The sequence below is a fragment of the Terrapene carolina genome, unplaced genomic scaffold, assembly GCF_002925995.2.
Source record: "Terrapene carolina triunguis isolate 2854851 unplaced genomic scaffold, T_m_triunguis-2.0 Scaffold88, whole genome shotgun sequence".
Taxonomy (NCBI): Eukaryota; Metazoa; Chordata; order Testudines; family Emydidae; genus Terrapene; species Terrapene triunguis.
Window position 1 is genome coordinate 44,603,272 of NW_020664439.1, and position 23,984 is coordinate 44,627,255.

The following is a 23,984-nucleotide window of genomic DNA, read 5'->3' on the forward strand; positions in this document are numbered from 1 at the left end:
TATGGCTGACCAGGAATCTGACTGCTGGGAGGGAGAATTGCAAGAGGGTTAGTCTATTGTAATGCAAGGATGGCAGAGTTTTTAAAAATCTCCTAATTATGAGATTAGAGTAGTGGGTGTGTGGTGGGTGAAACCCCATCATGGGCTAGAAAAGGTTAAAAGGTAGCTAGTCACATTGATTACACCTGCACCCTGATTAATTAGCTGCTTCTCAGCGAGAGGTGCTGGGAGGGAGAGGCATCAGGTGATAACTTAGTGGATACCTGGGCCCCATAAAAGGGGCGAGAGCTCAGTCTGATGGGAGGAATGACAGAGAGATGTCTGTGAAGGGGCCCTGAGCCGCAGTCTGCAGGAGAACAGATGCCTCGGGAAGGCTCAGTACTGGAGCTGGGGAGCCAGCCCGGAGAGGGCCTGGAAACAGAGCTTGGAGGTGATGCGAAGGCAGATGGCCTCCTGGGGGCACTCGGGTGAGAATCCTGGCAAGGAGAAGCTCTGAGGACAGGGGGCGTTACGACAGGGAGTTCGATCCCTCGCAGCCGCAAGGTGAGAGCTGACCTGAAGTTGGAGAGAACAGCAGAAGTAGAGAGGACAGGAGGCAAGAACCGGAAGGGAAAAGAGGAACATATGGCCCTTGTTATCCAGGCTGAGTTTTAGCTGGCTAATTGTTATCTAGGCCCTAATTGCCACGCAAGGGGTTGGCTGGAGCCTGTCCCTGAAGAATTCCCCCTGCTGAGAGGGAATCTCCATAGGCATGATACTGGCAGGGACAGTCTTCGTCAGCTGCCCTTCCCCTACCAGTGTAATGGGGTGAGGAGAACGGGGGCATGTGCCCAAGCCTCGACTGGTGCAAGCTCCATTATTGAGCAGTAAAAGTTAGCATAGGTCACTGCTACTCTAACTTCCATCAGAGCAGGCAGGTAGAGGATCAGGGAGCCAGGTCCAGCTCTCTCTGGCTGCTACGGCACCGCGCAGCGTCGGTGTAGTGGAGAACTGGAGCCAAGCGTGTGTGGTGGAACACGGTTTCAATCCTCCACATGCTAACCCATTGTACTGGTGCTGCCAAACCCCAGAGGCTCAAGAGCTTCCAACTCAATTTCCCTTTCCACCCAACGTGGCACAAGGATTTGAACTTGGGACCCAGTGGGTACTTTCTGTCGTTGTTGCTGTGTGTGAGGAAATCTCCTGTACCTGATGAGCTGATCATAGAGCAAGACCCAGGCCTGCAGGAACATCTGTCTTTAGTGTCACCTCTGCAAGCTGTGCTACCCTCTTTCAGGGATGTGTACGCTGCAGACCCCCTGGGGTCACTAGCTTTTGAAATTTTGGCCCTCTCATGTGCTTTCAGCACACAGAACCGATGTATACACACTGGGTAGCCCCAGTGGTTCTTGGCCTCCGTCAGGAGTTTCTGAGCCAGGCTGGGAGCGGGCACTGGGGTGTGGTGGGCAGGCGGCTAGGTGGCCCTGCTGGGCCTTTTAACAAGTTCCACAACCCCCCTATTTCCCAGCTATGTCTGGTGAACAGAGAAACTTTCTTACCATTCTCAGCAGGTAACATCAATCCTAGGTTCCACAGGCTGAAACCTTGCTGACTTTTCACTGTCTCCTGTGTCAAAAGATTCTTCATTCCAACTCACAGTAAAGTCTTGAGAGCAGAAGACAAAGGCATTGTTTTCAAGGGCCCCCTGCTGTTTCTTTTTTCGAGAAAAAGAAACTAAGACAAATTGGTCCTTGTGACTTCTCGGGGCATTGAGCCGGAATTGTGGTACCAAAGATGTACTGCACAGTGGGGATACCAGGCTGGTCTCAAACTCCCCAAGACAGAAGGAGATGGGAGCCCTAATCAAGGACCTGATCCTGTGAGGTGTTGAGCATCTTCAACTCACTTAGTCTTACATGGAGACTATGAGGTCAGCAGGATTAAAAACGGCCCTGGACATTTATATGAATAACAAACATCCATAGTTACATGAGTCATTTTTTTAAAAAGAGAAACACTTTTGAAGAGATGCCTCGTTCTTCACAGCCTAACAATCCCCTGGAAAGTTGACCACAAAAAGCGACCATGTTTTTAAACCCTGTCTTTGCTAGTGCTGTAGACAAAAGCATACCTATTTTCCTAGTGTAGATGTGGCCTCTGAGATAAGGCACATTGGCTTGTTTTCATATGGCACAGAGGGAGGATGGCCCAGTGCTTAGGTTGCTGGGCCAGGGACTCAAACCTGGGTTCAGTTCCCTGCTCTGTCACGCTTGCTGTGTGACCTTGGGCAAGTCATTGTCCTGCCTTATAGACTGAGGCTCTCACACACTAGGACGAGTACCTGGGGGGGATAGAATGTCTGTATTCCATATGGTACAGCTGCAGGTCGCTGACTTTCAAAACACAGTCCACATCCAAGTTGGTGCAGAAACAGCAAAGCCTTTCACCAGACATTCGTTCATTCAGTCAGACCGATAGAGGATATAACACAGACACTCGTGAAACGCTCTTGGGTGATTGGTGCTACAGAAGACATGCTAGTAAGTACCAACCCTCAGCAAATCAAGATGGTAGACAGCAAGGCAGGCGAGACTAATTCTCCCTCAGTAAAAGCAACAGGTCCAAGGCTGATTCTTTTCTGCTTCTTCTCTTTCTGGGATCACTTCCCCTTTTGCTCCATACATCATCACAGTGACCAGCCTCATTTACAAACCCAGCGTCTGACCCAGGTGCAGCTGCACCAGTTCAATGGCCAGGGGTTACTGCAGCCCGGTACCAGGTCTATTTGCATCTTGGGACAGTGGGCCTAAGTACACAGCTAGAATAAATGACCCAACCTCTCAGTCTCAGGAGGGGCCACAGCATGGGCAGCTCGTGAACCAGCCATTGGGGGAGGCTCGCCCCCAGCAGGAGTCCAGAGCGCCCCCACCGTGGCCCCAGGCCGCCTGAGTGCCCCCAGCCCCGAAGCGCCGGGTGGGTGATGAGGTGTGTGTGGGGGGAGGGGGGGTTGGGTGCTGGCCACGGGGGTGTGTGGCAGGCCCTGGGGGTGGGGGGCAGGTGCTGGTCGGGGGGATCAGAGGCCCAAGGTGGGGGCGGGGGGTTGGGTGCTGGCCATGGACATAGGAGGTCGCGAGGCAGGTACTGGCCCGGGGGGGGCGCGGATCAGCGCTGTGACCCCCTGTGCCTGGGGCTCGTCCCAACGCCCGGGGAACCCCGCGGGGCAGGAGCCCTTCAAACCCGGGGATGGGCCCGGCCGCGCCTGCTGACCTCCGCCACACTCAAGATGGAGGCCTGGCTACCCCCGCCCCCTGGGTGTGGCGCCCGCCCTGGTCTCGCGAGGACGGCGCGCGCGTTCATTGCGCCGGGCGGAAACCTGCGTCCCTGCGGTGGAGTTCCGCCGCTCCCGGAAGTGGCGGAAGGGTGACTGGCGCGGAGCGGAAGTCACCGGAGAGACGGGCGGAGGCGGCGAGCGAGGATGAACAACAAATTTGACGCGGGGGGCGGGGGCCCCCCCCCCCCCCCCCCCCCGGCGGGGCCCAGCTGACCCGGGCTCGGGGCCGGGCGCTGCAGCCCCCCGCCCCGCTCTCGGGGAGCCCTGGGCCCGGCCTGGGCAGCGGCGAGTCGCGATGAGTCACCGGGACGCGCCGGGGTGAGGGAGGGGGACTCGATCGGCGGCAGCGCCGGGCCCGGCTCCCTCCCCTTTGCCCCACTCGCTTCCCGCCCGCCCCTGGGCCACGACAGCCCCGTCTGGCCGGGCCGGGAGCGGGCAGGCGGCTCGGGGGCCCGCGGGGACACAGCCCCCCCCCCCCCCCGCAGGGCTGGGTCTGGCGGCTCTGCGGCTGGTGGTGTAACCGCCCTCGGGGATCAGGGCCAGCAGCCACCTCCCGACGGGGGCCGTGTGCCCCGGCTCTGGCAGTGATGTCCGGTCAGAGGCTCGCTCCTGCTTTCCCAGCATTACCTCTGGCCTGTCGCGGTGAGCGGAGAGCAGGGAGCTCAGACACCGACTTTGTCATTTCCTCGCGGGGTGACCTTTCCCCCCCAAGGTCCCACACGCACCCCGTTCTGCCCCTCCCCCCCCCCCGGTCCCACCCGCCCCCCGTTCTGCCCTCCCCCCCCCAAGGTCCCACACGCACCCCGTTCTGCCCTTTCCTCCCAAGGTCCCACACCCACCCTCGCTTTGCCCTCCCCAGTGCCTCCTGAATGATGCTGAACAGTGGGCGGGAGACGGGGGGGGAGGGAAGGGAGAGGAGCTGATCGGTGGGACCACTGCTGGGTTCTGAGCACCCACTATTTTTTTCCCTGTGAGTGCTCCAGCCCCAGAGCATCCACAGAGTCAGCTCCTATGGCACTGGGAGACCTGTTTGGTGCAAGATGCTCACTGGGGGTTCAACTCACTAACTCTCCTTAGGCCTGGTCTATACCTAAAGCGTAGGACAACCTCACTGTGATGCTCGGGGGGTGTGTGTGAAAAATTCACCTCACTGAGAGATGTAGTTAAGCCGACCTGACCTCCAGTGTAGACATTGCTAGGTTGACAGGAGAATTCTTCTGTTGACCTTGCTACTGCTTCTTGAGTGGATTTACTACAGCAATTGGAAAAGCCTCTTCTGTTGCTGAAGTATCTGTGCTACAGCACCGTAGCTGCGGCTGTGCCATGTATCACTTCTGGTGTAGACGTACCCTTAGGGACTCAGCCTCTTTCCCCTTCCCTAGTTGACGGTTGTCAGTATTAGTTGGTGCATAGGTCCCGTAGTGATGGGTGTGCTATAAACATCTTTGATGATAGTTCCCTATTTAATGATCTTTCAAACAGATCTCAATCTAGGAAGAAAACCTGGAGTTGTCCTAAAAGTTAATCTGGTTTTTAACAGTCAATGTGCTTGAGCTTGGGGTTCCTGTTGGCCAAGTGGTCTGTGACAGGGGTAGGGCACATAAGCTTTCTCATGGGGTTCTCCCTGTAAGAATCTGTTGTCAGTAGACTTCCAGCATCGGCTCTGTTGTGCCAGCAGTTTATGTCTCAGGGGAGAGGTCAAGTAATACAAGTCTCATTTTTGTAGGATGGCACCTTAGCCATGAGATGCAAAGCTCATTTGTTTTCCCTTGCCTTTGCCAGTTTGAAAGATGATGACAGTGGGGACCATGACCAGAACGAAGAGAACAGCACACAGAAAGATGGTGAGAAGGAAAAAAATGATCGTGACAAATCCCAGAGTAGCACCAAGAGGAAGGTGAGTTTTTAACACCCCACTGCCATCATCAAGGGATAATATTGGGTGTGAAATACTGGTATGTGCACGCGGTCAGTCTGTTCCAGTGTAAGGAGTATATCTAGGAATACTGTCCTGGCTTAGTGCTGTGTTAGCACCGTGATGGGGAGCCATGTAAGCTGTTGGGTTGTGGGTACATGAGCCAAGCTTGAATATCCTCTCTGCTAGTGCAGCCAGAGATCTTTGCCTGGCAAATTGTGCTCCGTATGGCGACGGAAAGCAAAGCTGGACTCTTTCCCCAAACAGATTTTCGGAAAGCCTTGGGGTGGGGGGGAGCTTCCCATCACTTTACCAGATCAGCTTTGTGCTTTTTAAGCAGTCTGCATTTCTTTGCTGCCAAGGACTAAAGGGAATTTACGCAGAGTTTAATGTTGCTCCTAAATTGGCAGGAGGGGCTCCTATTGAGAGATGTTCCTCCTGGCACTGAGCTGCAGCCTCTTTAGCACACCCAGTCCTACCAGCTTGGGGAACAAATGCGCTATGGATTTCTAATATCCTATTTGAATTATAGTCAATTGCTGCCAAACTAATGGTCTGTGTCAAGCTATTAAAGTGAGATGAGATTTTTCTAGGAAAATGAGGCTAAACTGTTCGTCTTACATTGTGATGGCAGCAACGTGTGGGCAGCTAATGCTGTGAATGTAGCTTGTTCAATTTCCTCTTGAGAGAAATATGGGAGAATAAATGAGCTTCTCTGTTCCCCAGGCTGTTGTCCCAGGGCCGGCCGAGCACCCCCTGCAGTATAATTATACTTTCTGGTACTCCAGACGAACACCGGGGAGACCCACCAGCTCGCAGAGCTATGAACAGAACATCAAACAGATTGGCACCTTCGCCTCAGTGAGTACATTCCGATTGTTCCACTTTATTGACTAAACCCGATGCAGCTTCTCCGCGTAGCTTTTCTCTGTGGCTATGTGTCTGCATGCGTGTACCATCTTAATATACCTACCACCAGACATAAAGGAGAGCGGTTCATCTGAGGCTCAGATTCTGTCTGACTCACAACAGACGACAGCCCTAAAAGAGACCAGGAGGCAGCACTGGAGCAGACATTTGTCTGTTTTCCGCATGTAAATAGCTGATGGGCTTGTATCTGTTGGCGGGGTGGTTCCTTGTGTCTCTATGGAGTTGAGGACTGAAAAGCAAAGCTGATGGCACTGGCCCTCTGAAATACTATTATAAAGCCAAGAGACGTGGGAAACATATAGAAACACTGTATTTCTGTTTCTGCAAGATTTGGCAATGTTACCATCCAGGCAAGTCACCTTAAATTCAGACCTAGCCACTGTCTTCACTTGTGAATAGTTTCAGAAACACTCTTCAGGATGATCAGGACCGCAGAGGGAACAAGATAAGTAAACTTGTTGCTCCATGAATTTTCCCAGGGTCCCTTTCAGTGTGTTAATCCTGTCCACTTCTGAACTCTCTACTGGACCATTTGAAATGTTAAAATATCCTATCCCTGTCACACAGCTTTGGAGGCGGGTTATTGAAATAACAGTCTATTAGTCTATACATGTTTAATGCACTGAGGTGTCACATGTGCCTGTCCAGACATCTGGCTCTCATCATTCCACACACATGGGGGCAGGAATGGGGAGAAGGTTGGTCATGGGTTGACCCCTGAGACTCATCAGTTTCTCTTACTTCAACAAGTGCAATTTGCTTATCTGCTCTCCCAGCTGTGGAGAAAGGAAACAGGTCCAAATAGTGAGGAACCAGCATGACTCTTTTTGCATGTGGTGAGATTGGCGGTAGCTGTCAAACCACTTTAGTTTAAAAAAACAAAACACTTTCCCCCCACACTGAATTTTTTTTTTATTAAAGGAACTAAGAACCTGTGAATCTTTTGCTTTAGCTACAATAAAGAGCAAGGAGAAACTTATTGATTCACCATTGTAGACTGGAAATGCCCCACTTTCATGTGAGATAGGCGATATTCGCTTAAGAAAAAGATTTGTTGACAGGCGGGTAACAGTTTTCTGATGCTAAGTTTCAAGGGGGAGGGAGAATAGGTTTAGGGGAAAGCATCCTTTTGAGCGCAAGCCTCGTGTAGTTTTGGCTTACAATCACTAGGCATTTGCAAATACAAAATTTGCCACTAGAGGGCATATCATACAGTTTGGGGAATCTAATGTCTACGCACTGTATTTTAATGACAGACTATATTCAACAAGATTTTTTTCCCCCTCATTTCTTGGAACCACAATGAGTTCAGCTCTTGAAAGGGATTTTTCCCCCCTGAAAGATAAGTACAGAAGTTTTGAGTATAATTCCTGGGCTTAAATTGGTGGCCATACTATCAGGTTTCCTCCTAGTATTTGTGGCATTGCTCTTCTTCAACTCTTTTGGCAGCCCTACCAGAACTTTTAATTAGCTCATTATTGGACAGAATCCTTTAAAATGCAAATGATGGCTTTTTGTATGAAAACAAATCCATCCTTATCTTCTAGCTGGGCCTTATCCTGCGCCATTGAGCCAAGTTGGGAAGCTTTACTATTGAATCCACTGGTTGCAGAATCTGGTCCTACGTGCTTTATTTAAGGAGAAAACCCTCTGTCATCCAAAACAGCTCAAAGGACCAGAATAAGGCATTTAGGAAAGTTATAAGTGTCATGAAAAACTTTACGCATTTAATAAAAAAGAACCCTAATTCACTGCTGCTTGGGACACTGAAAGTCAATTCAGAGAGTGCTGCAGCAGAAACCAGTGCTCAAAGGGGTTAAAATGTACAGTGATGGTTAATCTTAGAGGTGACTAGGCAGCCGTATGAATACGCACTTTAGAAGGTGGTTTAAGATCCCACACCAGCACCAGAATGTGTGTATTGTCCTGCAAACACCTATGGTAAAACCCAAACCATTCCTTGGTTGAGGGCTCCTGTGGGGAGTAATTCCACGAGTTCCCACTGTTGTAGAGAGGAAGGGTATGAAGTGCTAATGAGGCTCTGTGTAGCGTGGAGACAATGATCAGTAGCTTACCCCGGTGCTGTGATGCTTTTCACCACTGGCTGCAAATTGAGGTGCTTGGGTGGGACTTGTGTATCTCTTGTCGTTGTCCTCCAGAGGGGGCCTTCATCCTCTTCGGGTTTTCATTACACAGACACTTTCCTGAATTATTTGGTGTAAGTGCTGATCTACGCTCACCACAGGCCAGACGCTAATCATTGGACTGTGTGCCAGTCACACAGCCGTAACCACTCCCAGAAACACCTGCACAAGCCCTGTCAATGCCACCGCTCTGTTTCTGAATGTCCTGAAGGCTACTGTCCTCATGTGCAGTCTGACAGGGAAGCAGCACAGAGCTGCCTCGCTGGAGGGAGAGAGACTCAAGCCAGACGTGAAGGTTGTACATCTGCTCCCGAAGGCCTGGGTCCTGACATTGTGAAGCCCCCTTGTAAAGTGTTGGATGACTTGTCTCTGACTGCCTGGTGCATGTGGCGTTACAGGTGGAGCAGTTCTGGAGGTTTTACAGTCACATGGTACGTCCTGGGGACCTGACAGGCCATAGCGACTTCCATCTCTTCAAAGAGGGAATCAAACCCATGTGGGAGGTGAGTTGGCACTCGGGTGTCTGCCTTGGATTGTTAGCGGGTCTTTTCTGGCAGAGCGTTTTCTGCAGTGATTGGTCTCCTAGCATTAAATGTCAAGCCAGGCTGACATTCCGGCTGCAGTTACGTTTGTCCTCCTGCAGAGCCCTGTCTCCTCTCACATAGCAGCTACTGACACAACTAATGAGGCACTTGCCCTGTCTGCAGAGGAGGGGCATTCAGGAGCAATGAGAGGTGGTGCTCTCCCTGAGACTAAGAAAAATTGCCTCTGGTGATCAGCTGTCTCCAATCCAAGATGGCAGATTCCAGAGAGACTCCAGAAGCTGTGGCCCAAGGGAACTTGGCTAAGTTACTGTGTGCTGTTTTTGTGACAAATGCACCTTGTTCTGCAGCCTGAACGTAGGAGACCAACTTCTCTCCTTGTGTGTAAGTGTGTGAAAGCTCAGGCACTGAGAATAAACAGAATCGTGATAAAGAATCGGGGGGTGGGTTAGGAGGCTTGGATCTGATTTCCTGTCGTCTTCTTTCTCTTGGAGTTCAGCTTGTTTCTGTGTAGTAGTCAGACAGTAGATCTGCATGGAAATTGCCACACCAGACCAATTTCCCACCTGTCCCTAACAATGACCAGTACCAATTGCAGTCTGAGAATTTTATGCCTTGCTATGAAGAAACTCACTGCGCTACTCTGCCTTGAAGAAATGATTTCTGACCCCAGTTGGCAATTAGTATACGCCCTGAAGCATGGGGATTTATAGCCCGTGTTGCTACAAATACTATTCTAATATAAATATTTGTCCTTTTTGGACTCTCCGTAACCTAGATGCTTTGGTAAGATGCTGCAGCAGAAGGTTCCATGTGTCAGTATTTAAACTTTTAAAAAGCATCTCTTCTGATCCATCTTAAAATGGTTCTTTTAATTTCGGGTACCCACTTGGTTCGTGTATTGAGAGGGGAGTAACTTGGAGCTCACTACGACCCTTCTCTCCTCCAGTAGTTTCCTTGTGCTTTTTCTCCTTTCTAAATTAATCCTAATCCACCGTCCTTGTATGGTCATGTATCAAATGCCACTCCCTGCCCCGCCTCCGTGCGATGCTAATCCATTACCTGACCCTACCCTGCCATCAACCCGGCTATTCGAAGCCTCAATGGTAATGTTCGTGGTTATTTGCTGTGCTGGGAGATCCAGCTGCTCAGCTGACAAAGGGAAATTAAACAGCTCACTGAACTGAGGTGCACTCAACCTGAAAGAAAACTGACTCTAACCTTCAACTACAAGGCCCAATCCCTCCACTCCAACCACTGTTCGTGCTGGCCCTGAAAACCTCCTAAATTCTGAATCCCAGACAGCTCATTTCTGAAGGGGATGTTCTGTTCTCCCAGTCCTGAACGTTTGCTCCGAAGGCAATTTGCCTCCTGTCGATAATTTGCCACATTCCTGGGGTTTATGCTGATTTTGTTTGTCCTCCTTACATGTAGCTGTTCTTGCCACCTTCTGCACTGAAATTTTCAGCCTGTATCTGTGATAGCACCAACAGTTATCAGGACTAGGATTGTAACATCTCCCATCTTACTGTGACTCACTCCAGTACTGGATAGTCTGAGTGAGGGAGCCTGTATTTTTAACAGTTCTCTCTGGTAACTTGCAGAAATAACCTATTCTCTGTCGTTCTTCCTCTGCCTTTAAGTAGCACTTTACAAACATAAGTTCCTTTAACATCCCTGTGATGTAATTAGGTATTATCCCCATTTTACAGCTGGGAAAGCTGAATCACAGATTGGGGGTGACTTGCCTAATTCTAGCGGGGGAATCAGTGTTAGAGATGGAAGTAGAAGTCAGGAGTTCCTATCCCCTAGTTCCATGTGCAGACCACTGGATCATGATATGATGTATCAATTTGTCCTCATTTTAGAGTCAACCAGAGCCCACGTACACAGTGAATAGAGGGAAGATCTGCAGAATCTCTGGGGAGAATCATTGTCTCAAATGTTGCCTGGCATTCAGAATACCCTTGCCATGCCTCCTTCGTCACTAAACATGACAGTGCTTGAGCTTGAACATTCCTTCATTCTGTCCCTCTTGGTCCCATGTGATTGATATTTGCTCATTTGTGAGCTTGTTGTTTTAGAAGCAAAATAGCTGGGAGAAAATGAATCCATGTCTCACCCTTCTTCCCAGGACGATGCCAACAAAAATGGTGGCAAGTGGATTATCCGTCTGCGCAAGGGCTTAGCATCCCGCTGCTGGGAGAATCTCATTCTGGCGATGTTGGGAGAACAGTTTATGGTGGGGGAAGAAATCTGTGGGGCAGTTGTCTCTGTCCGATTCCAGGTAAGCTGCCATGCGGACTACGTTGGGCATGTGTGCTGACTTGGGGGGTGGAATCTGCGGGGTGGTCATCTTTGTCCAGTTCGATGTAAACTGCCCTGCGGACTGTCAAGCATGTGTTCTGGCTGGAGCACACAAACTTCCATCTGTTTACCCCCCCTCGTTGTTATTCTGCAGGAGGATATTATCTCCATATGGAACAAGACCGCTAGCGACCAGGCCACAACAGCTCGGATACGTGACACGTTACGCCGAGTGCTTAACCTACCTCCGAACACCATCATGGAATACAAAACGCACACTGACAGCATCAAGTACGTACAGGGGCAGGGGGAGGGAGTGCTGCCTGTTGCATGTGTGTTGGAGCAGTTTTCTGTAGGACCCAGGTGCAGAGAAAAGTGGTCACACGCACTAATGCTTTGGGGCTGTTATCTGCTAACCATACTGTAAACAGCTGTCGCATTAGTGGCCTCTAAAAGCCAAAAGTCTGTCACTGCCATACTGTTGTTGGGGATGTATGAACTTAATAGTAAATCCCTCGGTTTGCCTGTAGCCTGCACTCCTGGTCTCTTTCTTAGTGACTCGTCCTCATCTGGGAATGAGCTACCCATCATAGGAAGGGGCTTTTTCGATTAAGAAACAAGATTGCGGTGGGGAACAGATCCTTTGAATGAGTAGGAATTCTGGAGACTAAAATACCAAAGCTAACTGGAATTTATAGAATCATTAAGTTAATAAATGTTCTTGGGAAAGCACTATGTAAATTTACAGTGCTGTACGACTGATTTCTAATCATACTAAATCTTTATAGTAAATCGTCCCAACTCTTGGGAACCGAGACTTTTTAACATGGTCTGTAGAGAGGACAGTTGTATTTTAACCGAACTCATTATAATTTGCCATGCTAGGCCATTCGGCGTGACTTCTATTTCTCAACGTGTCAGAGTTGCTGCATGTTTGGATACTAGTCATAAGTAAATAACATTAAACCCTTTTCACTGAAGTTTATTATAAACTAGACATTAATTAGGTCGCATGGGTTAGACTAAGAACGTTTCAGAGTTTACATACGCACAAAGAAATTTAATAAAGAGAAAAATTCAGTGGAGTAGAGGGCTTCCTAGTCCAGCTTGTGACCAAGGGCCCAAGTATTTGTGATTTTTTCCCCCCTAGTCTAACCCTGTTTTCATGTCTAAAACTTCCCAGGTCTTGGCAAGCCATCTGTCCAATTTAAAGACCATGGAGCAGTGGTCACAATGACTGGTGAGGTCAGCCTAGTTCTTAGTGGGACAAGCGTCTACATCATGGAAGCCACAGTTGCTGCATAATTAGACTGTGGGTCAGCTAGTCAAATTACATATTTTTTGTATTAATGCCAAATGTTTTGTCAGAACGTTTCTTTGCCAGAGAACCTCTTTCTTGGGTGACTACTGGTGTATGTGGGGGAGAGGGGGTGGGGGTGGGGAGGGGAGAGATTTTTCTTGTTAACCTAAATCTGTTCCTGACCCTATTCTGTATCTAAAAGATCTGACTTGTTTTATTGACTGAATCTTTTATTGGGCTCTGTGAGCCACCTCGCTGTGAAGCACAACTTCTCCTGCACATGGAGAGCAACATTTCTGTCATGCCTGTTTCATGACGAGATCTCAGAGGGCTCCTGCAGACCCGCATTTGGCTGTGTTGTGTCTGACCTTTGTTCAGAGACGGCATAGCCTTCAAGCTAAGGTTGCGGGGCTCTGTGTGGGTGAGGGGACTGTAGAAATTCCTCAGTCGCTTTCGCTCCTCTTCTCCCTCCCTTCCTCCATGGCTCTGTACCGAAAGCCCCTGCTCTGAGCCAGCATTCCGGCTAGTGTGGCTGGAAGCAGCTTGGCTGCCTTGGTGAGGGAGAGGGGGTTTACCAAGGGGTGCTTCCGGTCTAGTCGTCCTGGCCTTTCCCCGGAGACTGAATGTGCTCCTTCCTTAGCAGTCCTACCCTTTGCTGCCCTCGGAAATGGGAATGCATTGCATTGCCCTTAGGCTGCTGGGCTCCGCCCCTTTGCTCATGGCCCCTTCTCTCTGGATATCCTCCCTTGCATTTGTTCTGCTGACATACAATCCAGGATGCCAGTGTCTGGGAATAACAGGTGGTTGAGGAACAGATTCACTTAAACAGGGCATGATGTTGACTAGCTCACATTACAGCTGGGAATGATTCTTAAAAGGGGGCTAAATTGGCTTGTCTCCTGCTCATTCCGGTGCAGTTACGAAGGCAGGAAGTGTGCTTGCAGCCTCTTTGAAGCAGAGCTCGGCTAGTCATTGATGTATCCAAGGGAGAACAAGAACTGATTGCTGTTAGCTAGTTCAAGTCTGCTGCAGTGTGTTTCCAACATGGTGCCAGCTCTTCCTTTAATAGTAGTGTTTTCACTGGCCAGATTCTGATCTCACTTCCCCGGTGTAAATCCAAACTATTCGTCACTGAAGTTACTCTGGTTACAGCTGTGTGACTGAGAGCAGAATCTGGCCTGTTGTGTCTTGCTTTCATGCCGCTTGCATTAGTGTGCAGTTGCTGCTAACAACCAGTTTAATTACTGCAGTTGTAAACTCTCTGGGTTGGGCGCAGTCTTTGACAGATTAACAACTCTGTTAGTGTATCACAGCGCTGGCTGCAGTCGGACTGTATCTGGCTGAGCTGATTTGCATTAGCAGAGTCCTTTTGCTAATAAAAAATCTCTTGCAAACCTGCTGTCCTCTTCCAGAAAATCTCACCCTCGTTACCTTCCCTGTCTGTCAAGCCCTGTCGAAATACATGACTACACTCCACTTATGCTGCACATGTACCTTCTGATTTATGACTCTAGGGGGGCTTTCTAGCCAGCACTCTATTCTCACACGCTGTGGCTGTGTTTTATGAAAGGCCCTAATGGACCTGCCCTGCTGGAGATAGTGTCAGGGCCTCCTTTCCAAGTGGTTTCTCATGGTTCTATTTTTATGGACTGCATCTCTCCACCAGAGCTCGGCTCACGTGCACAGTTTGATTGGCATCTCAGCTCGGGGGGGGAGTGGGCTTAGGGAGAAGATGGGCATTTCTCACAAAAATAAATAAAGGAAGTGTGTGTGTGTGTGTGTGTGATATTGCCCTTTATTAGCTTTTGACACATTGCAAATGAACATTTCTAGAAATCTCCAGCATGTCCCTTGCTGCGGTTTCTGGTCTGGTGGTGCAGGATTTACATATTACTTGTGTGACATTAAATGTACACGTTAAACTTATTTTATACACGCCAGTTCTTCCAGGCACTCGGAGGGGATGAGCCCCTCTGCTGCTGAAAGTGCCGATGCTGCCAAGTTGGGTTAGAAAAGTATCTGTTGTACCCCAGTCATTCAGAGGGGTTGTTCTGCACGCCATTCTTCCCGGGCTCTGGGCGTGTGTTTAGCTAGATAAGTGGAGCTTTCAGAGCCATTTTCCTGTGTCCTTTCATTCTCATGCTTATGATTTTGACAAATGTCCTAAATCCCAGCAAGCAGCAGGGTCCATTCATTTCCGTATCATTAGAAGAGCTAGTCCAGTCCCTTGCAGCATTGCATACGTCCAGGGAACTGCAGTACCATAGACGTCAGTGCTGGTCTCTGTCGAAATGCATGTGGCATTGCAGTCGCTGTCTTGTTTTAATGGTTGGCGAGAAAGTCTCTTACTATTCCCCAAGAGCTTTTCCTTTTAGCTATTGTTCTTCAAAACCCCACTTCTAATGCTGGGAGAGTCTAGGGAAATTCCGTTATACCTCTGCAACCATAACTGCTTCGGTCACCCCAGGTGTTTTACACCACCCAGGGAGGTGTGGTCCGCAGCCCGTTAACCCTGTGCCTGGCACAGCCTGGGAAGAAAAGCGGATTATTGACAGTGGTGCCCTTCGCTTGGCACTTCCTTACTATGAACGTTGCACCCTTCCCATTACCTTGTTGGAATGGAGGCTGTGCCATTTTGCAAGGGAGGGACTGTAAACCGCTGCAAATATTGCCACTGGTAGCGGGTGAACCTGGAGCTTGTTGGGATCGGTGGTGCATTTGGGGAGAACCGGCTGCAGTAGTTGTGGGACATTCGTGTGTTGCTTTAGCGGGGTTCCTTCACGGACCCATGTGTTTTTCCCCCGTGTCTACCCCATCCTTCTTTCCAACTCATGCTGTGTGTTTGGGTGGCTGCTCCCACCGACACCACGCAGTCAGCTTCCCGAGAGAGAGGAACATATTCCTTGAGTGGCAGCACGGCAGACTTCTGCGGAGCCAGCTGGACTGGAAATAGTTTAGTTAAAGTGATTCTGGAGTATCCTGTCTGAGCTTAAGCAGGCCGGCTTTTCTGAAAAGAAAGCCCCTGTTGTTTGTAGGTGGCGGCTGCTGCAGTGGGAGCTGAGCAGGGTATAAAACTCTCCCTTCCCTTCAGAGTCAGCACTGATAAATAATGGGACTACTAGAGTAAATTGGAAGAATGGCTGATCTTATTAGTGCTGGCATCAGGTCTGTTTCACGGCAGACACTTGGAGAAAATAAAAGGTCTGAGGTTAGCTAGACGATGAGCAGATGCAGAAGGGAACAGAGGGAGGGTTCTGCGGTGTAGGGAAATGAATTAAGCGGTTACGCAGAGCTCTCCAGGACACACACATAGGGAACGAGATCTCGGATCCACTGGAGACTGCTGGAAAGTGAAATCCCCACAGAGTTGAGCGCTGTTTGGCCAGGATATCCTAATGGTAACTGATTCTAAGGGAAAGTGAAACAGCAAGTCCGTGGGCTTAGTGTTTGTGGGGGGCGGCTCCTTTGCCGCCACATCAGAGCACAGCTAATTCTACAGCTCATTTGACCCACTGGGATGCCCATTTCCATCTGCTCACAATTTCTCGAGAACACGCTGGGAAATGAAATTGCTGAACGCTGGAGCCACTCCTACGATTGTCTCCTTACACTGCACTGAATGTGACCTGCCCCCAATGTGACCTGCCCCCAGGGCCTCTAATTTCTAGCCCTGTTCCCTACCATTATGCAGATGCTTTTGTGGAGGGTCTGTGGAAGGGAACCCATAGAAATCCTCACTTGACTGACACATGCCTTAGTCTGCTCACGTGTCCAATGTATGCATTGCTCTGTGCTTAGTCCATCGGGCCTAGGAATAGAACAGTGGAGAGCAGCGACGGTCCAGGTCTGAAGATTGCTTCCTCTTCTCTTGAGTCTGCAGCAATGGCTCAGTGCAGTTATCCCTCCATCCTCCAATTCCAGCCAGTAGATTCTGCAAGTTTAAAGATCACTTTCTTAACGTTGGGTTTTGAAATGGCGGTAATGCCTCTAGGGTCAATTCTGTAGCATCACAGCGCACTTCAGGGGTGCCGGCAATTCCGAAAGGTTCCCTTCTTTTAGTGGGTTGTCGTTGTCTTCAGAAAAGTGACTAAAATGGAGCTATTCCATATTTCTTCTCAGTGAACCCAGCTCAAACGCGTTCATTTCAAAAGTTTGCTTCGTCCCTGGTTGCCAGGGCTGCAAATGTCACCTGAGATCTGAAAAATCAAATTCTGGTCTGACTAGTTTACAAGAGCAAGAATCCTTCTTAGAAGATGTGGGGTCTGTCCCCAGCTCTGCTACAAACTTCCTGGGTGACCTTGAGCATGTCACTTAATTTCAAGTGCTTCCATTTCGCCACCTGTAAAATGGTGGTAATCCCAACTGTTAAGGATAAATTCATTCAATGTTTGTGTGCTGCTCGGATACCATGGTGAGGGGCATAAAAATGCCTATAAATAAAAATATCCCGACACCGTGGCACTGTCTGCCTCTGGCCCTGCCGTAGGCCATAAAGATTCTGCAGGCAGAATTCAACGGGCAACCTTGACGATGCACAACACAAACTAGATGGCAGCTCCCTCTGCCCCGGCTGCAGGGGAGTGTCGGGGCGAACAAAACTAGAGAGGTGGGTTGATCAGTAAAGACAGCAGATCTCTTTAATGCTAACAGCGCTATAAGAGGCGTGGCGTTTTATCACTTCAAATCCTTAGCCTGAAGAGCTTCACCGTAAAGCTGTGAGCAGGACTCGGGAGGTAACAGTGCGGCGTGGATGCTGTTGTCAAGGTATCTTAGAATTTGCTGATTTGAAGGGGACGGCGGGCGCTAGGTTCACCGGGGTAAGGAACGTGTCCCCAAGCACATTGGAGTGATGGCAGGAGACGGGGGCAGTCGGGAGAGAGGCTTGTGGGGTGGAAATATCCGGGCTGGGAGGTGCGAAGGAAGGCTGACGGGTAGACGGGGGTTGTGGGCAGCTTTCAGATGGAGGAGCGGAGCCGGGGAGCGCCCACGAAGCCAATATGCTGTGTCAGAAGGGCCCATTTTTGTCACCTTTTTGATAACTACGCTCTAATTCAGATGAACATTTGTGGGTTCTGCCGATCCTGGGGCCACGCTCCGCCCCGGCAGTGTTCTCAGTGGTCCCATCTCTGAAAGCTCCCCAGGCCGCATAGTCCTGAAGGAAGGTGCTCCCTGGGCGTACGTGAGGAGGGAAGATTTCAGGGGCCGAGGAGATTCTTGGGAGGGGCCCATCCACGGCATGCGGCCCCCTCAGGGGCGGGGAGTAGGCTTTTTCCCTCTGTTGTAACTTACATGTCTCTTTTCATGCTGCTGTCTTCCCTGCGATGATCCCTTAGCACAGGGGCCCCCTGAGCAGCAGCTGCCATGCCTGTCCAAATGGAGCTTTTGGTTTTGGACTGAAAGTAGCACCTGCACCCCCCCACCCTCCCCACCAGGTGTCAGCAGAAATGGTTAATGTGCTGCCCTATCCAGACGCCGCTGTCTGCTGCGATACGTTCGGCAGCGCTGACCCTCGCATTGCCTTTGTTTGTGAGGCTTCGGATCAAAGGTCAGACTCCAGTTGTGCTCATGTAACATCAGGCAGTGGTGTCTTTCTCTCCAGTAGTGTCATCCCAGGGAACCATGCCAGTCACTCACCCACCCATCCGAACAAAGAGAGTTCTCGGAGACAATGGTGAGGGGAGAAGAGAACAGCTAGAAATCAAGTCAGCTCTAGACAACAGCCTCCTTCATTAACTCCTGTCACAACTAGAACTAAGGGCATGTCCACACTGCAATGAAAAACCCGGGGCTGGCCCAGGTCAGCGGATCTAGGTTCGCAGGGCTCAGACTGCGGGGCTATCAAATTGCAGTGTAGATGCTTGGGCTGGAGCCCGGGCTCTGAGACCCCTTGAGGGGGGAGGGTCCCAGTACCCAGGCTCCAGCCTGGGCCCAAACGCCTGCACTGCTGTTTTTAGGCCCACAGCCGAGCTAGCTGACCTGGTGCTGAGGGTTTGTTACCGCAGTGTAGACATACCGGAAAGGACACCCTCAGCAGCCTCCAAAGAGGGCACCGGCTGAATGGGCCACGGAGGCTGAGTTCCCCTTTTTCCCAGAAGTGTGGTCACTGCGTGCCAGGCCTGAGGTTCATTGATGGGGGGATCTTGCTACTCCAGCCATGCGAGGACCTTAGCCTCAAGGACTGTTGACCTTTCACCACTGCTGCGGTTGTTGTCAGAGGAGGGATCCACTTTCAGAAAGGGGGAATGCTTTTTTTTAGGAGCGATCAATGTCACAAACTCCAAGAGGTAAGGTGTGTTGGAGAAAATTGCTTGTATTGGGCCAGTTCCCCAAGAGAAACTGACTAGAAATGGGGGGGAAAAATCTCATGGCAGGGTATGCAGCTATCAAACACAGCCAGAAAAATATCTGGGATGAACCCTTGCTGGTACGCCCTGGCCAGGGCTTTGGGCAGTGCTTTCACCAGGCAAGAGCAGTTGAAAATGCAGCCTAAAGATTTTATTGCTGAAGAGCTGATGGGTGCTAGCACTAGACGACACTGTTAATGCCCCCAGGAGCTTACAGCCTGTCTTTTAGGCACAGATCATATAAATGCATTGGGAGACTCCCAGGGTCCGGTGATAACACTCTGTGTTATCTGTTCTCTTGTCGGGGAGGAAGGATTGAACTGTCATAAATCCACTGCAGAATAAGGGAACTCTTAGGTTGCTGGTAAATGTGTGGCTTTTGGTCTGAAAATTAGCACTAGAGGCAGAATCCTGGAACGGAATCGGATTGTACAACTGAAACGGGTTGTCTCTAATCTCCCTATGCCCCCATGCATTGAGTGAAATGGCAGGTATTGTAGGAGGCAATAAGCTCAGTATTCGGGGGCACGGAGAAACAGAGCTTCTTGATGTGTCTGATCTCGGATAATAGTTACGCTCATGTTCACCTCAGTATCTTTTCCCTGGGAGACCCTTCAGTACGCTGTCTCTGTAAGACAGACAGTCATTTTTCAGTCTGCTAACTTTGTCCATAACAGATTCTCCGCCAGGGAATGGAACGAGAAGCCTCTGCCTGTAACTTATCTGAAAACATTTTCATTGCAAATAGCTGTCGTCTTTTAGCGTGGGTGTCGTTAACAGTGCAGGCTTATGATAGGAAATGAGGCGCTCTCTCTAATAACAATAGGAATCTGCAGCCTGGTCAGAGAATGGTCTCATAACTAAGCCGTACGGCATGAAAAGCATTGTATTTCTGGGGGGTTACAGCAAGCCCTGGTATGTGTTGGAGAAAGGCCACAGACTGGGTGAATTTAACCAGTCAAGGAACATGATGATCCTCCAGAAATACACAACCCTGGGTTATTTTATGAGGAATAGGAAATGGCAATTCTAGTTTAAAAACAGGTCGAGGGTCCCACCTTGTATCTGGTGGGTATTAACGTGCTATGATGTCACCGGCAGCCAATCAGAAAGCTTCATGTCTGTGCAGAACTTTAAAGCTACCTCATGCTGTCAGATGTCTGGCTGTGTTTTAAGGATGCGTCTGTCCTCTAGGCCCTGGTGAGAACATTGCCTTGCTCTCAGAATGGCCTTTCAAACGCCACTGAATGTCTCTGCGCTTGTTAAAAGTTAAGAACCCTTTGATCTGAAGTGCTGTTTGTTTTTTTTCCCCCCCTCTGGCTTACCAGGGCCTGGGAGGAGTTTCATGGCCTGGTGAACAGCAGTGGTCGCTGATCGAACGCTCCCCCTCTCTCTGTCACACCCAGGGTAGGGCCTCATCTTTCTTCTTACATGACTTTATGGCATACCTCTCAGCCGCGCCCACCTTCACGTGGGGACAACGCTCCACAGCGGACCTGAATACCTCATGGCCCGGAGTCAGTCCCATCGCTATTGGCTGACTTGCTAAAGTCCAAACTACCCTCTGAATCAAAAGGCACTAATAATCTCACCCTAGGAAAAGCTGCTCACTTGGTGTTTGCAGCCGGGATGCTGTCAGCCATTTCGCTAATGCATCCCCTGTTTGCAAGGCAGCTGTGTCCCGGTGCCGAGTAGGCTGAGAGGTATGGCTTCGGCTTGTTTGTATTGTCTAGAATTGGCTGTTAGTAAGTGGAGTTGTAGTCAGAAACTAAGAGCGTACATGTAATGCACATTGATAACGGCGTCTCCAGCTTGGCAGGCAAGTCCTTGCTCTTGACGGAGGGCCTGGGCAGAATAGCTAGACTGTCAATAAAGGCTCGCCAATGAAGGATGTGCAGTAGGTACTATATTTTAAAATAGTACACGCTGTGGCTAACAAGATGAGAGTGCCCACAGCCCCTCTGTTAATGGCAACCTTGTGTAGAGAAAATAGCTAGGTACAGGTGTCCATCTTATGGCCAAGATCATTTTCACACCCTGGTCCACTTACGGGATTGCAGGTGCCTTACTGTTAAGGGGCAGAGTGCTGCCTAGTGACTAGAGGCGTCTTCTGTTCTCATGATGCTGTAGACAAGCTGGATTTTGCAGCGTATCCCAATGGGTGCACGCTAACGTGCCCAAAGGGGATGCGTTGCAAGCTCCTAAATCCCACAAAGCCGCGTATGTGACAGCTGCAACTCCGACTGGCTTCCAGAGTTCGTTGGTAATCCCGATGCTGCCACCATCTCGCTCTGTGGCCTTGGACAAACATTGCTGGGATAAACTGTGTGGCCTTGGGCAAAAATGAAGAGCGCTCTTTCTTACCTACCTCGCAGGATTGACTGTTGGGGAGGGTTAATGAGATGCTGCTTGTGAAGTGCTACATAAGCACTTAGTAACGTTTTATTATTAGAAGACATTCAAACAACCTTCCAGAATAAAAAGCTGCCAGCACAGGTTGCGAAGTACCAGCTTTAGAAGACAGTAAATGTGCCAAGTGCATTTGACTATGTGGGGAATGTTGATTTAACTTTCTTAATTGCATTGAGTTGCCTACCTTGGCCAGAGGAGAGTAGTGGCAAGAACAAAGCTAGCGCAGTCCACAGAGAAACACGATACGGACCATATAGTACTGGGGGATGAGGAAAGAAAGTGGAATGGCAATACTCCACCAAAACCCCCACCGAGCAAGAACTAACCCAGCGAGAAGAGTCCCACCGAAATCTGCTTTCGAGGTAGATGCTTTGCCATGGGCTACGGTGCAGCCTGGGAAATTGCGCAGTGGTAAATTAACTCTGGATTTGAGAAGAGTTTAGAGCCGCGTTCCCAAATGGCCACGCAGCCCGATTCTGCCATTACTGCGCTCAGGAGTAGAATGGTTGCCACTCTTTCTCTGGCGGTGACCTCCAAGCATGTCTCTAAGTAATAGCAGGGAAACGTACTTAATGCCCCAAATAGCAGGAGGCATTCAGCATGCAATCACCTTTCCATTCACTACTTTCGGGTTGCCCATAGCCACACCTGCCTGCCCTACTGGGCTATCCCAGCATGCATCATGTCACAGCCACCACATGGCTCCTTAGCAGCTCAGAGGTTGAAGAAACATTTCACAGTTCTACAGTATACCTCCACACCTTTGGGCTGCCCGCATTCCCCACCCGGGCTTCCTGGGAGCTCTGCTGGCCTGCTGCGATGCATGCTAGGGTGTCTCAGAGCACTGCTTTGGTGCCGCTTGTTTCGGGTGCCCCAAAGGTCTGTTCTCAATGCCCCTGTGCCCTGCTACTGTTGTGTGAACTCTGCCCGTTGCCATGCAGTCACAGAGCCTGCCTTCTCAACAGGGGTCCCTCCCTTCCATCGAACTTCACTCCTGTCTGAAAAGACCCTCTAGAAACCTGAAATTGTGATGTCCATCACTGTCAGCCCCGCTCTAGTAGTCTCCTGTGTTGCCGCTGCTGGAAGGCTAACAAAACAATTCACGTTATCAATGACCAGGTCGTGTGCCCCGGGCATAGACAGACAAGGGGCTGATCCTGCAGCAGCAGCAACGGGAGTGATACTAGTCCCACAAGTAAGGGCTGCGGGATCGGCCCCTCTGTGTTTGAACTCTGAGAACTTACGGGATTTTTACGGTAGGGCACGTTTGGTGCCTAACCTTCTTGCCAGTCCCTTTACAAAGAGACCCCTGGGTGAGGGGCTAAAGGCAGGAGAGCCAAGATCACAGATGCTAAACAAAATGACTTGTCCCTTGTTTGAGAGCAGAATAGATGTATGGGAAAGAGACCCTTCAATGAGCCAACTTAGTCCAGTCCTGAAATCTACCAGGCAGGTTGTGCCAGGTCAGACACACCCGTTACTCGCAATTCCGAACGGATAAGGATGAAACCAGGATCTTCTCATTTTCCATCTAAGTACGCTAGTGATCGGTAGCAGCTTGGAATAAAGCAGAGACGCTGTTTGGGTAGAGTGTGGATGTTTAGCAGTTAACTAGGGGGATTTGGGAGGTGAACTTGAATCAGGTGGGTTGTTGCTTGTTGCCCTCAGTGGGGTGGGACCAGTCAGGCTCTGTGTCTGTATCTGGGGCTATGTATTTACTGATGTATTAAACCTTTCATTCTCTCCCCCTCTCTTCCAGGGATAATTCAAGCTTTCGAAACACCAAAATCACATTGTGAGAACAAGGCTGACGGTAAATTCCTCTCTCGGTGTGAACCCGCTGAGAGGTCTCCATCCGTGCCCTGCCATTTCTGGAGGGCCGCGCAGGCTGGAGTGATCGCACCACCCTTTTGCACTCAACCCCGGAGGAAGGATTTCATTCAAAGCCCTTCTGCGTCGGTGACTAATAAGAGGCTGACCTTGTCACACAAAACTCTTTTTTTCAATGGCAGGGCGGGAGGCCGACTTTTCAGTTAGCAGGGTGCCCTCCCAGTGCCTCCTTCAGCACTTTCTTTCCTCTTTCCATACCCTGTGCCGAGGATATTGTGAGTCCCATGCTCTTGTGCTGAGGGGTACCAGTATTAATGAATCTCTGCGGCCAGGAGAGATGACCCATTGGTTTGCAAATGCCCCCTTTCAGCTCTGCCAATAAATTATTGGGTCTCTGTTTCTTTCAATCTCTCTGGTTTGGTTTGTTTAAGAATCGCTGGGATGGCGACTGTCTAGCTTGGCATCTCCTCCTCTGCCCTTTCACCCCAGAGAGGCGGCCAGCCTGCCTCCTTCCCCTTCCCCATCAATCACCCAGGAACTGTCCCAACAAAGGGCCCGCTTTGCGATCTGCTCCTCTCGAGGAGGCGTGGAGTGCAGCCCTGCCGTAACCCCACAGTATTCATTGCAGTCACGGCAGGGATGACTTCAGCCTGAGGCGTTCACCTATAAAAACACAGGCTCGGTGCCCTAGATTGGTGAATTATACAAATGCCTGGGGTGGGTCTAGGTTCCTGCCACCTAGTCGGGCTCTTACAAGTGCTCCTGCCTGTGCCACCATCAGACATGTCAACGAGCTGTCCCTTAAATGAGGGGAACGAGGAGCTTCTGAGGCCTTAATTGCCTTGTCTGCAGGACATCATAGGTGGAAAGATCACATGTGGTGACGGTTACCATGGGGATGGGATTAGGGAAGAGCACCATCTCCTCGCGGCCAGTGAGGGGGGGCTGGA

At 50.2% G+C, this 23,984-nt stretch overlaps 1 protein-coding gene across 3 annotated transcripts; it reads left to right on the forward strand.

The window, feature by feature from the left end:
• The first annotated feature begins 3,409 nt into the window (after positions 1-3,409).
• Positions 3,410-23,441, forward strand: EIF4E2 (eukaryotic translation initiation factor 4E family member 2). Of its 3 annotated transcripts, XM_024217361.2 has the most exons (8): positions 3,410-3,474; positions 5,093-5,207; positions 5,952-6,086; positions 8,698-8,802; positions 10,976-11,128; positions 11,303-11,439; positions 20,121-20,199; positions 22,964-23,441. In XM_024217361.2, the coding sequence occupies exons 1-7, from the start codon at positions 3,455-3,457 to the stop codon at positions 20,164-20,166; spliced, it is 711 nt and encodes a 236-aa protein (XP_024073129.1). In that variant the 5' UTR covers positions 3,410-3,454; the 3' UTR covers positions 20,167-20,199; positions 22,964-23,441. The 3 variants fall into 3 exon arrangements, with proteins under 3 accessions (XP_024073129.1, XP_024073130.1, XP_024073131.1); XM_024217362.2 differs by lacking the exon at positions 20,121-20,199; XM_024217363.2 differs by lacking the exon at positions 8,698-8,802.
• Positions 23,442-23,984: the final 543 nt, after the last annotated feature.